This window comes from Acinonyx jubatus, chromosome C2 (genome assembly GCF_027475565.1).
Source record: "Acinonyx jubatus isolate Ajub_Pintada_27869175 chromosome C2, VMU_Ajub_asm_v1.0, whole genome shotgun sequence".
Classification (NCBI taxonomy): domain Eukaryota; kingdom Metazoa; phylum Chordata; class Mammalia; order Carnivora; family Felidae; genus Acinonyx; species Acinonyx jubatus.
Window position 1 is genome coordinate 12064015 of NC_069384.1, and position 23287 is coordinate 12087301.

The window sequence follows — 23287 nt, forward strand, 5'->3', positions numbered from 1 at the left end:
AGAGACGCTTTCCCGAAACGGGTTGGTGAATACAGCTCCTTTCTCTCATGTCCTCTCCTGCTTCCTCTGTAAGGAAACAGACATTTAACTGAAATGGTGAGGAAAGCAATTCGATCTTTCTAGCATTCCGCACCCCCCCCCAAACACGTTCTCCGAATGAATGCTCATCACCCCAATGTGTGTACATACCTCAGATAAACCAACATGGATAAAATTAAGTCACCCCATGGGGTTACTTTCATTTTCTGCAGGTTAAAGGGGACACCTTCTCCTCTCTTAAACCTCTGCCTTTAAGCAGTGGTTGGATTTCATCAACAACTACGAAATGTTTAAATATTGCATGGGAACAAATCACTATTCAAGGTTCTTTGCAATATCACCGATCACACAGAGGAGCTTTTTCACCTCTCAGAATAGAGCGATGTCCAAGGTCATGATTTCAGAGGAGACCACTCCAAACTTATATAAAGAATGGGGGAGAGCCCATGTAATACATGGGAGAGCCATGTATGATACTGTTTAAGCTTCTATCCACTGAAATAGAAAAGGTGGATTTTTGAGAAAGATAGTAACATACAAAATAATTTTACGATCAATGTATTTTTAACCTCATTTTTAGGGGCACCTGGATGGCTCAGTCCGTTAAGCCTCAGGTCATGAGCTCAGGGGTGGTGAGCTCAGCTACACAGGGCTCTGCACTGACAGCAAGGAGCCTGCTTCAGACTCTCTGTCTCCCTCTCTCTCTGCCCCTCCCCTGCTCTCTCTCTCTCTGTCAAAATAAAGAAATAAACATATAAAAATGAATAAATAAACTCATTTTTAGAGGAGGAACTTGTAGTCAAGAGACCCATCTCCCAAACCTGGCTAAGAGCTAACTCCACCCACTCACCTTCGGTGGGGTCCTTAGATTTCTGCCTGATGCCTGAACTTGACAAGCAGTCGCCTGTTCATTGAATTATTTTCCAAATCAGGAAGCCAAGTTTAAAAACTCTGGAACCCGGTCGTATTTAACCACCGACTTCATCCCCGGGTTCTGAATCCATCCACCCACCGGGGCATTTTTCTTAACAAACAAATTAGCGGGGAGGGGGGAAATGTAAGGTCTTTAAACATTTTATTTTGTGGATTCTTCACAGAGCAAGAAAACAACGTTAGAGATAAAATAAAATGCCAGTTAAATTCGGCTACTACCAACAACCAAAACCTTAAACACAGAATTCAAAGCAAGCTGCTGAAAGATCGTAAAATAATCTTGGGTGCAATAATTTGTTAACGTCTGTAACAAATCAAGACGGGTCATCTATGCAGTGTTTCAACTGTAAAGCTGCGAGAAGGCCTGCCCAGAGCGCTTTTCAAGGACCCCTCACGCAAAGGGGCAGCCCAGAAAGCGCCATCCCGCCATCGCCGCCACCGCAGCGGGGACCCGCCAAGCCGCCGCCTGTTGGGGGGTCAGATCCTCCTCCCGCGTCTTGAAATGAGAACGTTAATTAGCGATCGTGCTTTCGGACAAGACGGGCGGGCGACTGCGAAGGGCCTTGTTACCTATATTAGACCTATTTAGAGACCGCCGCCTGCGTCAAACGTGCTTGGTTTTTGTTTTTAAGCAAGCGCAAAGGTTGGTTACGCTACCTTTGGGGAAGGGGAAACAAACTGGTGAATCTCAAGTCCTAAACGGCCTTTTAAAGAAGATCCCAGGATTTAAGAGCGAGTAATCTCCGCAACAAAACCCCTGGTTACGCGATTCTCAAAAATCGCACTCTAACAGTCAGGGTACAAAAGCGGACCGACTGCCCAGCCCAGCACCCCCAACGACCCTGGCGTTATCATCGCCGCCTCCCGCTGCACCGCGAGGCCAACCGTCCGGCCGCCGCCGAGGGTCAGTCCTTCTGCTAAGCCCGGGACCGTCTGCGCGGACTAATTGGTTATTCTCGGCTTCCTGAGGTCGGGCAGCCTTCTCTGACAGGCCTTGGCTGGTGGGAACCAGGGTGCCTGTGGCCTCCGGTTGGGGAGAAGGAAAAGAACTCTTTCCCTGCCCTCGGAGAGCGGCCACTCGGTCCCCTGACTTGGCAGGTGTCGCCTCTTTGAGCCTTGGCGCTGGGACCGGCCTCCTGACTCACCCAGAGCAAGCCGCGCTGTGCCTGAAAATCCGCGCCACCCCCCACCTAGCGCACGACTCCCAGACCGGGGGAGACCGACGCTGGGCAAGAGTGGGGTTGGGGGCGCGCCCCTGCTGCCCAAAGAAGCTGGAATCCACTCAGAACCCCAAACGGCCCCGACGCTCCGTCGAACACCCGCTCGCGTCACTTTCATTTCCCCAGGGTGGGGGCGGGGAAGGGGGCGCCCCACAGTCCCATCCTCTGGGCGAGAAGGTTGGAAGTGTCCTCCGTGCCCCGCCCGGCTGTCCCCGGGTGCGGGGCGCGGGGGCGCGGAGAAGCGGGGCGGCAGGACGCCGGGCCGAGGTAGCGCCCCGGGCCCGGGCGGGCCCTCACTTGGAAAACTGTGCCTGCACGGCGGCCAGGCCCAGGCCGGCGGGGACGAGGTGCGGGAACTTGCAGACCGCGCAGGTGCAGAGGCCCGGGCCGGCCGCGCCGCCGCCCGCGCCGCCGCCGGGGAGCGCGAACTGGCCGCACGGCGGCTCGTCCAGCGCCAGCGACAGGTACTTGGCCGGGCGCAGCGCGTCGGGAGGCCCCACGGCGCCGGGCGCCAGCAGCACCGAGCCGGGCGCGGCGGCCAGCAGGGGCAGGCCGGCCAGCAGCAGGCGCGGCGCCGCGGGCCCGGCGCCCTCGCCCAGCGCGCGGCGCAGCTCCTGCAGCGAGCTACCCAGCAGCAGGATATAGTTGCGGGCGAGCAGCAGCGTGGCGATCTTGGAAAGCTTGCGGCCAGGCGCGCCCTGGCAGTGCGCCGCCGAGTAGGGCAGGATGACCTCGCGCAGCGCGTCCATGGCCAGGTTCAGGTCCTGCATGCGCTTCCGCTCGCGGCTGTTGATCTTGCGCCGCAGCTGCTGTTGCTGCTCCTCTTTGGCGTCCGCCCGGGAGCCGCCGCCCGCGTGCGCGCCGGGCCCCGTTCCGCTACCCAGCTGCTCGGCCGGCGCCTCCGGCTTCTCGCGCGCCGCCTTGGGGAGGACGGGGGCCGTCGTGGAGGAGGAGGACGTGGAGGAGGAGGAGGAGGAAGGCGGCTGCCGGTAGCCCACCAGCTCGTACAGGGAGGCCCCGAGCTGCACGTCTCCGGGCCGCTGTGGCCGCAGCATGGTCGCGGGGGCCGCGTTCACGCGCGCCTGGGAAAGCGCATAGTACATCTGGGGGGCGGTGGGGGCGGCCGAGGGCGCCCTTCAGTAACGCCCCGGGGTGGGCCCTGCGGCAGGCCGCCCCTCCCCGCGGGCCTGCGCGCGGGGAGTCGATGGCGGGGCTGCGGGCCGCTTCCGACCCCTTTAAACCGGCTTGGGAACCTGCGGGGCCGCGGGTCGCTGGGCGCAGCCAATGGGGGCGCGAGGCCGGGTCCAGGCGCGCGCTCATTGGCCGCCCCGCCTCGGGCCGGCGCGGAGGTGCCGCGAGCCCGGCCCTGGAAGGTTATTGGGAGCGCCAGCGAGGGAGTCACCGGACGGGACCCCAGAGCGGCGGGAAGGGACCGCGCCTTTCCGGGTGAAATGCGGTGGCGCCCGGAGAACGGGTTGCACTGGTGAGGCCAAAAGTCGTGTGCCTACCCCCTCCTCCTCCCTGCCCCTACTTTATTGTGCATATTCCTTTTATTTAATTGCAGTCCTGTATGAACACAACGCTACCTTAACCATGGTAACGTACACATAGGGTTGAGTCCGGTCCCATTGTCGGGCACCCAGGCACAGAGCTCTTCATCTTGCAAAACTTGAACCCGGTGCTCCTTAGGCAGCGAGTCCCTACCCACCAGTCTGCAGCCTTGGCAACCACCCTCCTTCTGTCTGGGCATTTGACCACTCTAGGTACCTCATTTAAGTGCAATCCTGAAGTATTTGTCTTTTAGTGACTGGCTTGTTTTATTTAGTACAATGCCCTCAAGGTTCACCCATGTTGCAGCACGTGTTCGAATTTGCTTCCCTTTTAAAGGCTAAGTGATGGTCGTGTGTGTGTGTGCCATACTTTGTTTACCCATTTCTCCATGGAGGGACGGATGCGTTGCTCCCACCTTTTGGCTTTTGTAAATAATGCTGCGGCGAACATGGGTGGAACGTGTTTTTGTGGTTTTTGTGGGTTTTGTTTGTTTGTTTTGTTTTGTTCTTTGTTTTAAATGAGTGATTTCCTGCCAGGTCTTGAGGACTAAATTTCTGGGCTCAAGGACTAGAAGAATCAGAATGGCTGCAACTGGGGTCTCTGTCTCCCCGCCCTCGGATGGACAGATCTTTAAGGGATTTAGGAGCTTTGGGGGTCATCTTTCTTTCCTACCTGAAAGGGACATGTATTCATCCTATCCGTGACTCCGCTCTCTAAGCCTCACTCTTGTTTAAGCAAAAACACAGAAATCAGCCTCTTATCAGAAACAAACAAACATCCACCCACACACTCGTATCTGTTGAGGGTGGGACTATATCTTCCTCTTCCCGGAATAGCACTACTTGGCGGCTATGGATATGACTGCAGCCTTTCGTCATAGCCTGGGGAAGAGGGCCTTGGTATCTAAACCTCTGTCATCTGCTTAGCCCCTGTGGCCATGAAAATCTAAAATAAAACCAAGGTAGCATGGCTTCCAGCATCTAGTAGTTCCAGGTGGCTAGAAGCCATCTATAGGACAGCACAGGCAGAAAACATGACCTCCATCACAGGAAGTCCTGTTGGACGATGCAATGTCAAGGGACCAGAAAGAAAATGGGCTCCTCCACCTTGATCCTCTTTGGGGTGAGAAGAGGGACGTCTGTCACCATGGGGACTATTTGCCTGGGCTTGCTGATTTCAGGGCTGTTCCCATTTTCTTCCACCAACATTTGCTCCATAGGCTCACCCTGATTTCTGCTTCCGACCCCCCAGCTCCTGCTCTGCCTGTGATATCGTGTCCATGGATCGGTTCAACCCCAATATGACTTTCTTCTTGAAGCCTTGATGATTTCTCATGTTTTCCCCCCTCTCATCATGTTTTGACGAACCATCGATAGCATTTCCCTTGACCTAGGTTGTTAGGTGGAGATCATCTCTGCATTTGGGTGTGATTGTTTGGGGGGTGGGGACCGCCTATTCTCTTCCATATCCTTCCAAAGTCCAGCCCAGTGCTCTGCAACTACCGTGTGTCCAGGGGGGCGTCTAGGGATTGGTCTGAAATCTCTCCAGCTCACAGGCTGTCCCTTGAGATGTTCAGACTCCCAGCATGCTTTGATCCAAGAGTTTCCTGTGGGTTTCACAGCGAGGGAAGGAACCTGGTAGGAGCCCCTGACCCTCAGGAGGCCTTGACTTGACAAAATGTTGCAGAGGTCGCTTGGGAAGAGAGACGGGGGCCTGGGCAGGAAGGAGAGAGACCAAACAAGTCACCTCACAATTTCCAGGCAGGTTAGTTTAGCAGCTCACTAATCATTTGAAAATCATTCTGCTTTTCGAAGCATTTTTACAGACACCTGATGATTCTCGCAGGAGCCCTGTGAGCTGGGCATTTTTTAAAAAAATCCCTGCTGTAGGGGCACCTGGGTGGCTCCGTCGGTTGAGCGACCAACTTCGGCTCCAGTCGTGATCTCACAGTTTGTGAGTTCGAGCCCCGTGTCGGGCTCTGTGCTGACAGCTCAGAGCCTGGAGCCTGCTTCGGATTCTGTGTCTCCCTCTCTCTCCAACCGCCCCCCCCCCCCCACTCATGCTCTGTCTCTGTCTCAGAAATAAATAAACGTTAAAAAAAAATTTTTTTTTTTTTAAATCCCCGCCGTAGATGGTGTAACTGAGGCTCCCGGGGGGTAGTGGGTGTGTGGGGTTGACAGCGTGCCTTCAGACAAGAGAGGCAGAGCTGCACCATTAGTGGCTGGCTTCTAGAATTCCCTCCAGCTGGATCAGGCTTCCAGCAAGCCAAGAGGAGGCCATGATGGGGAGGGTTGGCGACTGGGGTAAAGGATGGAGGGCCAAGCCTGGGCCAAGCCAGTATTGACGAGTTGATGGATTCCAGCCAAGCCTCAGGAGAGAGGGCCTGTGGGATCATGAACCCTGACCAGCCCCCTCTGGCAGTGCTCATCTTCACCCTGAGGACCCCCTCTTTCCTGCAGCTGAGGTACCATCCTGGCACGTTCCTCCTCCGTCCACATGCTAGGCAGGGGCTCTCGGGCTTTCCCCTGCCAGCAGGAAGAGGAAGTGAATGAGAAAGGGAGATCTAAAGCCTGGGACAGAGTGGCCCATACAGCACCCTATACATTTCCCTTCCAGAGGCAAGGGCACCCCGGGAATCAAAGAGCTGGAAACATGCATGCCGCCCTCCCCCGCAGAGGGCCTCTCTTTACTGGGGGTGTCCCTGGGGGCTTCCTTGAGCTCTTGACCTCACCGCTTGCTGTCTTGGGAAGGAGAAGTCCCGTTCCCTGGCCAAGGACACCGTCAGTCGGACATGCTGGTCAGTGAAGTGCTCTCCAGAGAGCCCGACAAGAGAGCTCTGGGTGGCCGTGCGGGCCCAGCATGGGCACAGGATTTGGCGCTTGTTGAAACTGGTGACTTGGATGGCCCCTTCTGCTGGACCGGAGCTCCAGTGGCATGCAAAGTGTGACAGCTGGCAAGGGCCAGCGAGTCATTATAGCTCCTGGCAGGGGCCCCGAGGGCCGTCTCGAGGGGAGGCAGCTGCTGTGGCCTCCCACATTCAGGACATACTTGGGGAACAACTTGCGTCCACCATAACAACCACTCTTGTCCTTGCCTAAAGGGGCCTTGTGTGTGTTTGTGTCGGTGACTCCTTTCGCCCCCAGGGAGGTGTGTGTGTCGGGCTTCCTTTTCCTTGCACAGAAACCTAAAAGGTCTCCCGCCCGTCCTCTAAGCCCGCTGGCCACCCCCGCTCTGGATCAAGAAGCTCGAGCGTTTGGCATGGCAGACAGTGGGGACCCGGAGCCCCGGGGAGTGTGTGTGAAGGGAAACGTGTGTTTGGGATATAGCACCATCCACCTCCTCCGTAAACACAGACTGTGCCTCTGCGAGGCCTGCCCCCCACTCAGAGCCCCCTGTCGTCCCCGGGGAGACCGTCCTCTCGGAGAAGGTCAGCTGAGCGCAAAAGGTTTGTCTTTGCTGCAATGTGCCGTTTACACTGGCTGGAGCTTGGACCTGCGATCCAACCAGAGGGTTCGCTTCTTAAAGTGCTACCGTCTTCAAAGACGGGCAAAATTCTTCGGAAAGTTGAGGTTTCAAGCGAGTTGTTGAAACGCACACCGTCACGATGAGACGTGGCCGCCACCGCTGAAGGCACCGTGTAGTGGGTTTCATCCCAAAACAACTGTGTCCGGAACGTGGAAGACAGGGCCTGGCGGGGGGGGGGGGGGGGGGGGTTGCTGCGGGGAGAGGGGCCCTCAGGTCCTTTCTGGGTGGAAGAGAGCAGTGGTAGAGAACACGGGCGGGAGCAGGTGGATCACCCTCCGGTAAGTGTTCTTGGATGGAGCAGCACTCCTGAGAGACGTTTCGTTCCCACTCCCCTGCGGACCATCTTGGCAGAATTTGTGTTACACTTAGACACGGTTCAGGTCAAATAAAGATTCCTGCCGGGAAAGAAAACTGGAAAAGATCGGAATTTTGTTCGTTTTCCAAAGGGAGCACCGGTTGATCGAGTTGTTACGAGCTAGCAAGATGCTCATAGTGACCCTACCGTGTCATTGTCACAGTTATCCTCCCTTCCGGCGTGGAAGCACGTAGGCGGTAGGACAGTGTTCTCTGTTCTGGTTAAAATGCCACCTGTGATCACTGGGTAGTGTGTGTGTGTTTCACAAATACTATAGGAACATCTATTTTATTTTATTTAAAAGTTTTGTTAAGATTTATGCGTTTTTGAGAGAGGGAGAGGGACAGAGAGAGAGGCACACACACACAGAATCGGAAGCAGGCTCCAGGCTCCGAGGTGGCAGCACAGAGCCCGACGCGGGGCTCGAACCCACGAACCGCGAGATCGTGACCTGAGCCAAAGTCGGACACTGAACTGACTGAGCCACCCAGGCGCCCCAGTGTTTATTTTTGAGAGAGAGAGAGAGAGTGCAAGGTGGGGAGGGGCAGAGAGAGAGAGGGAGACAGGATCCAAAGCAGGCTTCCTGCTGACGGCGGAGAGCCCGATGCGGAGCTCGAACCCACGAACCACGAGATCATGACCCGAGCCGAAGTCAGACACTCAACCGACTAAGCCATCGAGACCCCCCAAGCTTATTTATTTTTAATAAATGTCATTTGAAGGCCCGATTTTAATAAACTTTACTACTTAAGATTATTTCTAAGTCTAAACTTGTGACTTTTCTTTCTGTATGTGGAAAAACGTTGAAAGAAAGGGGAAACAATTAGACGGCATCGGAGTATTTTTCAGACTCCTTTTTAGTAATAAAGGATTGGTTTGGCTGTTGGTGACAGAGCTCAAGCAGATGGACATATGGGATTTGGGGGTTTTATTGATTTTGTATTTTTTTCAAACTCAGGGTGACCTAACAGAAATAGAAATCCTCATTGCTTTGGGCAGACCAAAAATATTCTCTGAGTCTCCCCAAAGTCAGGAGCTGAAGCCAAATGTTCCAAAGGCTTCCATTGATACAATGAAAAGAGACAATTTGCTTGGAAGGCTGTGGCTAATTTATAACACAATGTCCAATGTCATGGTTAGTTTTGTTGCAAAAATTTGGCAGTTTAACCTAGAGTCTCAGGCAGCCTGAAAAGATGCGAGCGATTCTGGCCGCAGCATCTCTCGCTTGCTAGATGTTCCAAATGGTTCAAACAAGCCCTTTCATAGAGACGTGGGGCCAAGTGTGCTCAAAGGAATGAGGAAAACAAAGGTGGCTCTGAAGTCATTTCCCCGCACTGGGTCCAGCCATCCGGTTTCACTCTTTCCCCATTGAACGGGCAGGAAGAGTGGGGATAAAGAGAACAAATAGACCGATGTGTTTGGGGAGAGAATGGGGAGAGGCCGGGGCGCTGAGCTGCTAAACTTCCATTCTGGGGTTTCAGAAAGGAGTGAATGATGAATTATAGAAACCTGAAAGGTAATAAAATATGGGTCACTGAAGCGCTGAGGCCAAGTTCCTAAAACACCTGCAGAGACAGAAGGTTCTGGAAGTCAGTGTGGCCCTGCCGTCGTCCGGGCAGGCACCCTGCCTGAGGCACAGAAGGGGACTGTTCAGAAGCTCACCTGTTGTTTTCCCGTTGGCTCGCAGTCCTTCCCCGGCTGTAAGAGCCGGCGACTGGATCTGACTCCAGATGAGACCACCGGGGGAAGAGAAAGATCTCTTTCTCTTAAGGAGACCGGAGCCGGGAGGCCACCGCCTTCCTCTCCAGAAGGCGCTCTGTCTGACCTGGAAATATTAACTTGGGTGGTGAAGGCTATCCACGTTACACAGGCACATCTCCTCTGCTATAATATTCTGAGGCTTTTCTGCTCAAACTCTCAGCCCCTTTATGTCTTACAAAGAAGAGTCCTGAGCCTGAGGTTGGGGATAAGAGCCAGCTGCCTTAGCTGTACTCCTCTGAGCCTCAGTTTCCTCGTCTGTAAAATGGAAAGAATGGTATTTATCTCCTAGAGTGGCTAGAAAGGTTAGAAGGAAATAGAAGTCACGGGCCTTGTCCAGAGTGGGGCACATAGTAGCTGCTTAGTAAAATGGCCACAGTAGCTGGTATTTACTGAGCACTGGCTATGTGCCAGGTACCCCCCAAAGACACTTCTTTTGTGCTTTTCATTCAGACTCAGGTGGCGTCCCGGTTTTGTGTCCTTTACGTACATGTTTCCTCCCCATCGAGGATCTGGGGGGGTTCTAGCCCCTTCGGTCCCCGTGCTTGCTGAACACCGTGGATGTTCTGCTCGTGTGGCTCTGTTTCAGAGACACCGTCCTGGGCCCACCGAACCAAAACGCAGCAACATCTTGCCGAAGGAATGACAGAAGTGTGACTTCAGTCTCATCCCAGACAGCATCCGAGAGAGCTGTAGCAGGCACTTGAGGCCAGACTACCTGGCTTTGGCTTGTGTGAGAAATTTGGACACAGAGACATGTAAAGATGAAGGGAAAGATCCTGGTGATACTGCTACAAGCCAAAGAACACCGGACGTTGCCAGCAAATCACCAGACGCTGGGGAGAAGGATGGGACAGACTTGGAAGGAATGAGCCCTGCTGACACCTTGATCTTGGACTTCTGGCCTCCAGAACCGTGAGACAGCACATTTCTGTTCCTTAAGCCCCGCCTCGTGTGGTACTTTGTTCCAGCACCAGAACTGACTGCCTAAGCTCTAAGGTGACCCCTCCTCTGGGGCAGTGGGTGGCTGGAGGCCAGGCTCTATAGTCAGACCAGGGCAGGGGGGTCTCCCACTCAGCCTCCCCCTTACAAGCTTGTGAACTTGGGCAGGCTCCTTGACCTCCCTGTGCAAGGTTAACTCACTTGCAAAATGAAACTCATGACTATACTTCTGTTTACAGGCACTCTTTAAAGCAAAGATTAGATGGCTGCCTGCCTCACAGTAGTATGGAGCTGTTCTCCGTAGCTTGTTGGGTGGTTTCCAGAGATAATGGGGTCTCGAGGCAGGACTCTGCTCTGGATGAAATTACCTCGGGGTCTTGTTAAACTACAGATTCTGGTTCAGTGGGTGTGGTAGAACCTGAGATTCTGTGTTTCTGTCTTTTTATTATTATTATTACTATTATTATTATTATTGTTTTTACCTTTTTTAACATTTATTTATTTTTGAGAGCGAGAGAGAGAAAGCAAGGCGGGGAGGGGCAGAGAGAGGGAGACAGAGAATCCCAAGCCGGCTCTGCACTCACAGCGGGGGGCTCGATGCAGGGCTCGAACTCAGGAACCATGAGATCATGACCTGAGCCGAAATCAAGAGTTGGATGCTTAACCGAAGGAGCCACCCAGGAGCCCCTGAGATTCCGTGTTTCTAGTAAGCTCCCAGATGAGGCTGATGCCCGTTGGAAGACCGTATTTTGAGTAGCGTGTAGCAAGGACCAGGGTGAGTCACCTGGTCCCAACTAAGAAACTGAGACTATGTGAGAATAGCGTTTTTAAAAGGAGCTCTCTTTCCTCATCACTTGGGCACATGGACGTTTGGTGAGGTCTCCACCATGTTTAAAGCAAGAGCAAAGTTGGCTATGGAGAAAAGGATGGGGAATTGAGCAGGGGTGGCTGCCCTACAGCGAGGAGGTGAGGTGGACAGATACAGATGGATGGACCTGACACCTGGGATTTGTCCTGCTCAGGAGGGAGGTGGTAGATAGATGGGATGTGGGGGGGGGCAGGGTAGACAGGATGCGGGTCAGAACATGGGCCAGGCCCTCCTTCTGTGGGGCCCTCCGCCCTTCACTCTGCCTGGAAGCCTCAGCCCCCGTCTTCTCATTGGGCTCTCGGAGCAGATATGAACCTTCTCAGACCACCCGTCCTAGTGGCAACCCCTCCCAATGGCCACTGTCACTCCCGCCTGCTTGATTGTCTTGCTGGCACTCGCCAGCAGCTAAAATGGCCTCGTCCTGTGCTCGCTTTGGCAGGCATGCATGCTAAGAGTGGCACCATACAGAGAAGGTTTTCATGGCCCCTGCGCAATAATGACCTGTGAATTCGTGAAGCTTCCATTAGAAAAACGACAAATAAGATAAAAAATAAAACGACCTCGTCACTTACTTGTCTACTTATTTATGCACGTCTGTGTTCTTCCACTCCGGAGGGCAGACTCTATGGGAGCAGCATTCGCCTCTGTATCCTGGTGCCTTGAACGGAGGGTGGGCCCCTCCTTGGTCCTCAGTGAATATGTGAATGAATGAGTACACGGGCCCCATCTAGACAGACTGACCAAGTTCGCTGAATGTCTGTGCAGAGCCCTGTGCCAGGTCCTTTAGAAAGCGTGGGCTCCCTGCCTTCTGGTGATTTATAATCCACCTGAGGATATGAGGTACCCATGTGGACACCTGACTAGCAGCGTCAGATGGCGAGGCTTGGCTGAGCAAGGAGGCCTGCCTCTGGGGGCTGGTAGAGGTCATCAGAGCTGCCCTAGACCAGAGTACCTGGGGTCTTGTTCAAGTGCAGAGCTTGGGTCAGGGAACCGGGGTGGAGCCCGGTTGCTTCTTTGGGATGCTGGGGGGAGCTTCGTTATGACCTAGTGCTCATTCCATGCTGACGCTGCTGGTCTTAGGACCCTGGAGCAAGGGTTGCTCGAAGCTGAGGCTTGGAGAAAGGTCTGGCAAGCAGAAAGCAGGGCGGCATTAGGGGTTGAGAAGGGGCAGAACTCCCAGGGTAGGAGGGACTGGGAATGCGCTCTGATGGCTGGAATGGTGAATGGGAACAGGATGGAAAGACAAACCAGGAGCAGGGGGTGTGGGAAGGGCAGTAAGGGAAAGTCCCCCAGCCACCGTCACCACGGCATACACCCCTCTCTGCAATTTTTAGGAGGGGTTCCTAGAAGAATTGAGACACGGTCCCCGCCTTCCTCTGCTCTGTCAACGTTAGAACATGTTTTCAGAAATGTTGCAAGCCGGGATTGCCCAACAGGGTCTTGGGGGAGAGGCAGAGCAGGCTCTATGCCAGACGTTGCCGAAGGAAGAGTTTGTGGGCGGATGTTGTGCCTCGGCGGCTGCATGGCCAGTCCTGACCACCTGGGATGGGCACGTTGGCTTCCGAGGGATACCCTTGCGCTTAGTTTTTGCAAACCGCGTTCACATCTGTTACCTCATTTTAGCCTTACTGTACCCCTATTGAAGTTGGGAGGGCCACTGCCCGTTTTGCAGTTTTGGAAACCGAGGCTCAGAGAGAGAGGGAGTCGGGGCCAGCCCACTATCACTGGATGCAGAGCCCGAACTAAGACAGTCAGGGGAGGATTGCTCCCTGTTTCTTTCCCTTGCCTCCATGCTCACAGATGTGAATATGTGCACAAGACCCGCAGCCTTCCACCAGAGACAGCCCTCCCCAGAAGTTGTGGACTGACGGTCTCTTGGTCAGCAGAGTTCTCTTGCTGTGACAGGATCCACTCTTGCCAAATGGCTGCTGGAATGCCAGAGTATTCTAGAATTTCCTGAGGGTGGGTTTGGCCTCCATCAGCTCCCCCGCCCTTCCCCCTTGGGAGAGAAAGGGGTGCAGCTGCGGAAACTGGCAGGACTTCCCACATTGCCTGGAGACTAAGGTCAGGGCCAATTTTATGCTCCTTCGTCCCCTATTATGACCTTTATTTCCCTGGCACACGGCAGCTGCTTGTGCCCAACGGAGGCGATGGGAAGTATTATATTGTTCGTAGCACTCCAGAGGAGTAGTAATACCATACCCACTGACTTGATTCTTCCCGATTCTAACCGCGGGTCCATTGAAAGTGGTACAGGGCATTTGGGGCAAGTTTTCACTTGCTGTGATAGAGCGGGGACTTGCCTGCATTTCTAGATCCTTGCATGCTCATCAGTAAAGCAGGGCCGATGGCTTTTTACCAAAAGAATTGAGGCAGCTCTCACACTTCACATCTAAAAGCCTGCTGTGCTGAGAATACCGGGGATTGGAAAGGAGCACTGTGGGTACCAGCCTGGATCAAAACCGTGCCTCTGGCGGGGACAGTGGCTTCCAGTTTGCTCCCTGCACTGAGCGCGGCTGGAGCGAGCGGGCCACTCCCACTGGCTGCTTCCCCACGCCTCCGTTGTGTGCTTGCTCTGAGTGGGTGTAAAGCAGAATTGAGGCAGAGGGGCTTGCTCGCTGCTGCTGGAATGTCCCCCCGAGGATGGCGTCTGGGGCACCCCTCTTCTCTGCCACCTTTCCCCTTTACAGAATTCCAAGGCTGCCTCAGTAGTGTGGCCTCAGGGTATGTTCACGGGCCTCTGAAGGTTCACACCATACACACCAGCGGCAACCAGCCCAGACCCCATCAGCCACTTCTCTTTGCAGGCATCCGCTAGCAACTTTAATTGTTGCTCTCTTCCTACCCTTTTCCTCTCCAGCTCCTCTCCCCACGATTACACCCAGCCCCAGCCCGGGCCCTGAACTTGCCTCCCAGAGCATCCCTCTGCCTTCCAGCTGACAGAACTCACCCTCTTCAGAAGATTTCTCTCTCCTCTGCGAGTGCCCTTGAACCCATCACCGTATGTCTCCGAGTCAGATGCAGGGCATGGGGCATCCGGGGTTGGGTCTCAAGCTGTGTGGCCTCAAAACCCAGCCTCTTCTAAAATCAAGGCAAGAGGACTGTCTACAAACAGGTTCTGGGCCCTGACCAAGTGCCCTGGGTAGGATTCTGTGTGCCCCGTGCACCGTATTGCTCCCCTGGTCTTGAACTCCCCCTGTTCCTTCTGCTGAGATGCTGTGTGGACATGGGAAACATCACACTGAGGCTACATCATAGTTGCACATCTGTGACAGCCTCTGCCCTAAGGAGGAGATGCTATCGATAGGGGAATTAATTGGTCATCAAATCCTAATCTTTCCAGTTCCCTGTGGTCATGGTCTGAGCCAGAACCGCCTCTGAATGCTCAGAATCAGGCAGCTTGCTCTGGGCCCAGGCTTTAAGGGCCCCACTCCAGTTGTGCTCTGGCTGTATCTCTCTCCATGGGGAGGGGAGTGCCTGGGGCCAAGGGGATGTGGCCCCTAGAGCTCATCCCCTCCCAGGCATGTGCATGAAGCCTGTAGATGGGAGCGGGGAGAGAAGGGAAAGGGATGCAGGCCATGGGGCCTTCTTTCTCCTCTTCCTCTTGGAGCCTCCCATGTTAGGATCAGCCTGGTCCAGCCCTTTAGTTTTCACTGTCTTCCGGACAAATGAGCAACCCTCAAGCTTCCTCCAGCGGAAGGAAGACCACTCCAGCCCTAGCTCTTAACAAAATGTAAGTCGGGTCAGGTCCGTGCTTCTCGTTCAAAGCTTCCGGAGGCTCTCTGACATGCTCAAAACGAAATCCAAAGACCCCAAAGCTCTACCCAGTCCTCCCCCTGAGCTTTTGTGCTTGGAAACCGGCGACCATTTTGAACTCCAGCACCTTTGTCAGAGGGCCACATGGAGAGAGAGGCCCTGCGACGACACGGGGCTCTGGCTGCCGCTCAGATGCCTCGTCCTGCTACCCTCCATGCCCTGCAGCCCTGCTCCCCCTGCCCAGTTACTGTGCTCCAGCCACACAGGCCCCATGGACCTTTCAGCAACATCCAACCTCATCCCTGCCTCACACCGTTGCTTTTGCAGTTGCCTCTCCCTGGGGCACCCCCAGAGCCACAGGTTAGTCACATTGCTGCAGGTCTTCTTATCCCAGATCCCTTCCCTGCCCTATAGCCCTATAATGACTGGAGCCCTTTCTCTGTGAGCTTTGTTTTCTGTCCTACGCAAAGTTATATTGCGAATATTTTGTTCTCAGGGCCTAGGACTTATGAAGTCCCAGGTAAGTACTTTTAGAATGAATGAGTGAGTGAATCCCAGCCCTCATGTTCCTTCATCGCCTTTATACCGTTTTTCTGCAAAAACACACATCTCTGCCACACATCTGTTTACAGATGCCTTTGCAGATTTGGGGAAACTGAGTGTCCATAGTGGATACGGTAACAGAGCCCTGCTCCCATTCTCTGCTTCTCTTTTCCCGTGTGGGGCATGGGGAGCTCCCACTGACCACTATCTTTCCTAGATTACTACACAGCCTCAGACAGACAGTGCTTGCCTGCAGTCGGCCTCTGGTTATCACTGGACGCCAAATCCTGCGGGAGGCCGACTCCAGCCTGCTGTGAAGACGGCCAAACCTTTCCCTTTCCTTTGCTGGGCCTGTGCTAGTCCCCACCGAGAATCAGCACACTAAACAGCTTCCCATTTCTCATTTGGGACTTCCCCCTGGGACTGTTGTTATCAGGCTTGAGCAATTGCTTTCATGCTGCAAACTGCTTTTGTTCACTTTTGCACTAGGGAGAGTTTTCCATTCTTGGCAGGATGGTGCTGGTCAGTGTGCGTCCTTTGATAGCACCCTTGGGTGGTGGAGAACAAGCTACGAATCTTCAGGGTCTGGAGAAATAAGAAAGCGGTGCTTTCAAGCTGTGAAGTGTGGAGGTAGTTTATTCTACCGCAATATGAAATTGACATAACCCCAACGCTTGTTTGCACATAGCTCTTGTCTGCATACTCTAACTGGGAAAAATATTTCCATGGGCCTGACCCACCCTTGACCACATAAAACAGGAAGAGCTCTCTTCCCCTTTGGGCAGGGGCCATGGATCCGCATCGGTACTAGATTCCCCTGAATAAAATGGAAACCACGAATAACAGTAGCTGAAACAAGATACGGTTTCCCCCTCTCTCTTATAAAAGAAATCTAGGGATAAGCAGTACCAGGGCCGCTGTGGTGAGTGCCTCTAGCTGTTTGTTCTACTCTCTTAGTGTTTGGCTTCTACTCTCAAGATCACCTCACAGTCCACGGTGGCTGCTGGAGCTCCAGCCATTAGACCTACATTCCAAGTGGTAGGAAAAGGAATGACAGAGGGCAAAGAAGCACACCACCCAGCCAAATCAGCATCCTTTACATAGCCTTTGGTCTCATTAGCCAAAACATATCGATCACAGGGCTAAACCTCGCTGCAAGGGATGCTGGGGAATGTAATCATATGGCTCAGCCCCCTGTAGCCCTAAATAAAACCAGGATTCTGGTGCCAAGGAAGAAGGGGTGGTAATAAGCGGCCAAGTGAGGATGAAGTTCTGATAGAGCAAGAGGAGGAAAAGAACAGCACAGTAGAGGGGACCTTGTCCCGAACGGCTGCAGAAATAAGCTGGAACCTCGGAGCTCTCTGCTCCCTCCCACCCTGTGGGCTCTGCAAAGCCTGCCTCCCTGGTCTGCTTGTTTAGCCTCCTTCCTTCTCAACGGTGTCCTGCAGGGACTTCCTGCCATCCTAGCTGCTCCCAAGGAAGCAGGTGCTGCCCTGCGGGGTTCTTGCTCCTGTGGGCCAGGCAACGTCTTTGTCTTGGGTCATATCAGCCTCTCAGCTGCACCTGCTAAGGAAAGGGGCCCCAGCCTTGCAAGAGCCTCTCTAGTGCCTGGATTTTGTCTTGATTTTGATACACGTGTGTACGTGCAAGTGTTGGGCTCCTTGTGTGACGTTCTAGGGAAACCACAGGGTAAGGCCACACTCTGCAAGACTCCCCCTGAAGTGAGTTACCCCCCTATTCTTCAACTTCCTGGGCTATTGCTTCTTAGATGGGACACAGGGAGGCAGAGGTGGCTTTGAACGGGAGAGGGTCTCTCTCTCTCTCTCTTTCTCGACCTGGTTCCCTTAGATGTTGAGGGATCTACATGGGCTGGAAGGAGCTTCTAGAAGAAGAAGAAAGATGGTGTCCACCCTCACCCCCGGACGTGGCCTCAGAAAAGCCAGGAAGGCACCCTATTCAGGACCCAAGTTGAGTATGATAAACCGTATGCTGCTTATCTTCTTTCCTCCTTCTGGTATCCTCAGGCTTCTAGTAAAATCTGCTTGAAAGGCCCCACGTGGCCTCTGCCATTGGGTGGGAATGAACAGAAGACTGTGTAGCCCTCAGTCAGGCAAACATGTGAGCAGAGGAAGATATGGTCTCTGCTCTTGCTCCCAGCTTCTCTGGATGGTGAGCAGTGGGAGGGCAAGTCTCTGCTCTTGATGTCCAGCACCTGTCTCTGCAAGGACCACCCATTCCCCCAGGCTTTGCCACCCATGGCTTGACCTCATGGCCTTCACTCAACAGGCTCGTGTGAAGGGCCTCGTGTGATCCCGTGCATCCTCTTCCGTATATGTAATCGAACCTCACATGCGGGAATTTGTGGGGTCATTGCCAACGTCACAAAATTAAGGTCCTATTAATAACACTTTTTGCATCTTGGTCTTCTCTCCCATCCCGCTAGAATCCTGCCAAGTCACGGGCAGGGCTAGGACTCACCGGCTTGAGTCACGTGGCAGTCGGTCACCTGAAAGGGGAGGGAGGAAAAGGGAGGGAGAGGGGGCCATTCCGGCCAAGGAAACAGATTCTTCTCACAGGCTAACCCCACACATGCATGAAGGGAATGCCCAGGGAGCTTGTCAAGCCCAGCCCAGGGACCTCTGCCCAAATCTGAAAAAGGGAAGGGGCAGGGACTGTACCCCATGCTGTTCTGGGGGTGGCGACTGGGGGCAGAGGGCCGGAGGCTGCTGCCGCCTGCCCGCGAGGCCATCAGGAGGCCAAGGACTGCCCTCTTTTCGGGGACATCTCTGGCTGCCGGTTGGCCTACAAGACAGTCCGCCTTCTCTGAGCCACCAGGACCGTTGATTCCCGAGGGGAACACGGCCAGACCCCCAGGATGGCCAGGACCACCAAGGGTAATGAAACTTCTGCCCAGACATGAATAGATGTAAAGTGACCCACCAGGGGAATAAAACTTCCCTCTCTTTACTGTGGATCGTTTTGGGGAACCAAGCGTTATCTGGAGGACGGCGATTTCATTTAAATGCCAACTTTGGCTGCTAGAAAGAAAGATGCAAGTCATGGGGCATGTGGGTGGTGGGGGGCATGAGTGAACATGTGCCCTGGGCAGTTAGACCCAGCCGGGCCCCATGCTAAGCCTTTTACCCAGGTGGCCTCATTTCATTTAACAGCCCCACGAGGTTGGTGGTGGTATTATTATTCCTCCTTTCTCAGGTGGAAAAACCGAGGCTCAGAGAAGTGAGTTGCCCCCAGCAAGTCTGACTCACGGGAAGGACTTGATCTTTTAACAGTATCGTCCAGCCCTGGAGACAGAAGAGGCTCCTAGGCCACAGCTGGGCCCGATGCCATGAGCTCCCACCCCTTTCCTAGAAAGAAGACCAGGGAGGGACCCTGTTTTCTGGAAATGGCGTCAAACTCAAAGTGAAGAGACTGTCTCCGGCTCTGCCATGCCCGTGACCTCTCTGAGCCTCCGTGTCCCTACCTGTGAAACGAAGGGCTGCCCTGGGATCCTTCAGGGGTCTTTCTACTTGATGGATCTCTGATAAACTCGTTCACACACAGAGGTGACAACTGAGAAGTCTCCTCGTATTTTTTTTTTTTTTCCTACAAACCTTTGCAGTTCAGCTCTCTGGATATTTGAGACAAGCAAGGAAATAGAAAGTTGGGAAATTATTGGTTGGGAGGCAGATGGATGGAGGCCCTTCAGGTAAACTCTGAGGTAACCTCATGCATGGGGCTGCCCAGCTTCCTTTCACGTGTCTAAGAGATTTGTAGACATTACGAAGGTTAAACATGGCTAGAGGGTGATCACTCTTATTAACAGTAAAGACAAAATGGCTTTACAAATCTCTTACACCTTTGGAATATGCCTGAAAACCGAATGGCACAGTTTGTCAAGTGTCCCCGGTGCAGGTAAGAAAGTATGGGACAGTGTAGAATTATGTGGGATGGTATAGAACAGAATAGAACAGTGTAGAACACTCTGGAACAGTCTGGAAGAGTAGAGGACTGGGCCAGTCCGGGGGCCGAGGCTCCTGTCCTTCTCTTGGATCGGCCATGTGACCCTCGGAATCTCCCGACCCCGTGTGCCTTGATTTCCTCCCCTGCATGCTGGAGTGATGGTAACCTCACCTGCTGACCTCATGGAGGCAAAGGTAACAATGATGGGAAACACTGACAGAGCATTCAGAGAGGCCTGCCTTGTTGGAAGGGGTTCGTGTTCTCAAAAAAGGACACCAAATCCTCCTTTACACACTGAGGGTTTCTTCTAGGGTAATTATTTAATTCACGAGAACCTTCTCAACAGAAATAGGTACTTGGATTGACAGCCCGTCTATTTTCCTTCGTTCTAGGAGAGTGGCTATCCAAGACTGACTAATCCAAGACAAGAAACTCATTGGAGGCACCAGAGGTGGCATTCTTAAATTGTTCTCATCGATAGAGTCTGACAGTTTTGGGCTTGTGGGGGGGGGGGGGCAGAGTGAAGTGATACCCTCTACACCGCTCTCGTGACAGCTGCTTCACATTTATTCATTCTCTGAAACAACTTTGGATAAAATGAAAATCAAGTTTTGTTTTGTTTTCATCTGTGTGGAGACAACTTCCCATCCACGGGTCCATCGTGCAGCAAATGTGTTTCTGCCTAGGAGGAAGAACCAATAAAAACGCGACCCTTCGTAAGGTTGGTTCAGCATTGGCTGATTATGAAGGAATTGCATATGCCTTATGGAAGCTCCTCCTTGTGACACCTGGGAAAGGTGGGAGTTTTCCAGAAGTTGAGATTGAGTAGTGGGTGCCAGGTACAATTGGACGGTGGTGGTTAGCATCCAGGGTAGGATCCGCCTGACTCCGAGATCCAAACGCTTCCTTACTCTTTGCCGTTCACTTGGAATCAGAGCGTCAACCCCGGGCCGACACAGGTGGACCTCTCTCCTGGGGGCCTTAATGCCAAAGCTGTCTAGTTACTGGAAGCATTGCCCTGACGCCTGGTTGATAGTATGCCTTTCTTCAGAGATCCAGACTGGAGATTCCTGGATTCCCTACACCCTGTTCTAAAAGGGGGAAAGAAAGCTTGCCAAGGATGGGTGGGAGCTCTCCAGCCTCCATGGGGCTGAACTGAGGACCGGGCATCACAAGCCGGCCTCAAACCATCTTCCTGCTTATGGAGCCATCAGAGGGGTTGTGTGCCCCCCTACCTCATCCCCTCATTGGAGTACTGGGCTGGCCCCTGGGGGTCCTGGATTCCAGACTTCGGTTTGCCACCACTACCTGGGTGATCCCAAGTCATCACACCTCTTGGGTCAATGCTTCAAGGGGTTCAGCTGTCCTCTTAGGTGGGTCAAGTTCTCACTCTTCAAAATAGGCATATTTTTGGAGACTTCAGGCTCCCCCAGACTAACCCTGTGTAACCGTAGGAGATGAAAACAGACTGTCCCTCTCCATCCGAAATTGATTTCACGATATCTTAGAGGTCACCGTGGATGCTTGGTGGGGGCCACCTACAAGATCGCCCGCCATAATGGCTTGCTCTTTAGCAGCTGATGAAAAGTCAGAGAGTTTCGTATTTTCACAGGGTCCACAAACCCCAATATCTCGTCAGTCTGGGGTTGGGGGTTAGAGCAAATGGTGCTTTCTCATTCTCTCTGAAACAGCGTGTTACGGAAGGAATCGTGCCCCTCCAAAAATGATATGCTGAAGTCATCACCCCCGGGACCTCAGAGTGGGACCTTATTTGGAGATTGTGTCTTTACAGAGGTAGACAAGTGAAAGGGGGCCATTATGAGGGTTTTGAGTGCAGTGTCCTTACACGAATGGGGAACAGGGACTCAGATAGACGCACAGAGAAAAGGAAGACAATGTGAAGACACAGGGGGAAGCCAGCCATCCACCAGGCAAAGGGAGAGGCTGGGAACAGGCTCTCCCTCGCAGCCCTCAGAAGACACCATCACCTCAGACTTCCGGCCTCCACAACTGTGAGACAATGCATTTCTCTTGTTCACACCTCCCCACTTTGTGGCACTTTGTTGGGGCAGCCCTCGTGCACTAATACGTGATGGGAGATGGTTTGTCGGCAAAAAGAAATTGGACGTGATTCTAAGAGGGGGTAGTGCCCCATGCTCATGTGGCCGAGTACAGAGGGCACATGACACTGGGGACCCAGGGACATTCCACCCTCCCTCCCCAGTTTCCTTTCCTGCTTTTTTCAAAGAGAAGGTGAGACATAGGCTAAGGCTTTTCCCCACTTGGTAGTGCCTCCCACCTTCATTAATTTGAAGTTATATTTAAAAATTGAGATGTCAAGAATTTAAGTTGCCTTTATTTTTTTTTTTTTAATGTTTATTTATTTTGAGAGAGAGGGCGTGAGTGGCAGAGGGGCAGAGAGAGAGGGAGAGAGCTAATCCCAAGCAGGCTCTGTGCCCAGCGCAGAGCCCAATGCAGGGCTCAATCTCATGACCGTGAGATCACAACCTGAGCCGAAATAAAGGGTCGACACTTAACGGAGCCATCCAGGCACCCCTAAAATTGTCTTTAAAATTAGCCGAGTCCAACTGAGCCTAGAATTGCTTGATCCGGGTCGGGAACTGTCTGGAACCGCCCAAAAGATAACCTGCTTTTCCACCGCTGGAGTTTGCGACTCCCCAGCCACATCGTTCTTTGTGTTAAAAAACTAGGGTGCATCCGGCCCAGCAGACACAGACCCACCCTGTTCCCGAGGAGAAAGCCAGCCCTGGCCTGGCAGTTGCAGGTGACAGTCCTGACCAGTCCGGGAGCCGATGAGAAGTTCATAGGCTGTTAATAAACTGGAACCAATCGGTGAATGCAAGCTGACCGTGCCGGGGGCCGGCTGGGGCCACAGGTCCTTGGGAGAACCCACACTTGTGTTGTGTTTATCTGCATATGGGCAGAAGCATGAAAGCCCCCGGCCCCTCTTGGTGTTTGTTACAGTGAATAGACATATGTCCCTCACACTAGCACGGGGAATATCTAATTAAGCTACACAATGATGGCTTATGCCCGGGGCTGTCACAAACAAGGCTCTGTCACTCTCCTCGGAGAACCACAAAATGGGAATTTGCTTTTAGGGCATGATAATGAATAAATTTGAAATATATTAAAATTGATTTAGATCCCACACACCTCCCCTTAAGAAAAAACAACGCTAACAAATGCTATTTTCACAAAAAAAATATTTTAAATCGCACGGGGTGGGGGGTGGGGGGCAAGGGGCTGGGAGCGGTCGTGGTGAAGGAAAGCTCCGGTGAGAGGCTGGCTGGTTGAGGACAGCGGTCGGTGTAACTTGCTTTCCCGTCGCTTTCCGTGAACGAGTTAGGTCTCACGGACGGTTGGTTGTGTTTTGCTCCCACATTAATTAACAGAAATGATTGGCATATCCTGCCTGGGAGCCAAAATGTTTAAGAGTTTTTAAGGGGCTGAATATGTTTTTCTTAATGTTAGCCTTCCCTTCCCTTCCTTTTTGCTATGGATGGGACTCACAGGCAGTTTTTATTTTCTTTACCACTGAGTCGTTTGAGTACAGCCAACGGAAGGACCGTATCCTGGTGAAGTCTCATGTTGTGGCTTTAAAATGGACCAATTTTTAAGAGAGGGACGTTCTTATTCTGGTCGAGCACCCAAGAAATGATTTTCCCTGCCTTCCTGCTGCCAGGACCGAGAAGAAACTTTGTCCCCAGAGGGGGAAGCAGGAAGAAGGGGAGGAGTCACACGGCCGGAAGGTGGAAAACTTGAAAACCACCTCAGAGAGTCTTTTGTGACCGAGAGCAGGACCGGCTACGTAAT

The 23287-nt window shown here is 53.2% G+C and overlaps 1 protein-coding gene and 1 non-coding gene across 2 annotated transcripts; one reads left to right on the top strand and one right to left on the bottom strand.

The window, feature by feature from the left end:
- Positions 1-1097: 1097 nt before the first annotated feature.
- On the bottom strand, positions 1098-3421 carry OLIG1 (oligodendrocyte transcription factor 1). Its single transcript, XM_027041696.2, has one exon. The coding sequence runs from the start codon at positions 3293-3295 to the stop codon at positions 2486-2488; it is 810 nt and encodes a 269-aa protein (XP_026897497.2). The 5' UTR covers positions 3296-3421; the 3' UTR covers positions 1098-2485.
- An 8193-nt stretch (positions 3422-11614) lies between these two features.
- LOC113594456 (U6 spliceosomal RNA) lies at positions 11615-11722 on the top strand. The gene has a single exon (XR_003414842.1). It is a non-coding gene; the product is annotated as a U6 spliceosomal RNA (small nuclear RNA).
- The last annotated feature ends 11565 nt before the right edge of the window (positions 11723-23287 follow it).

Coding starts and splice junctions, on each gene's coding strand:
- OLIG1 (XM_027041696.2), bottom strand. CDS start 3,295: ATGTACTATGCGCTTTCCCAGGCGCGCGTGAACGCGGCCCCCGCGACC.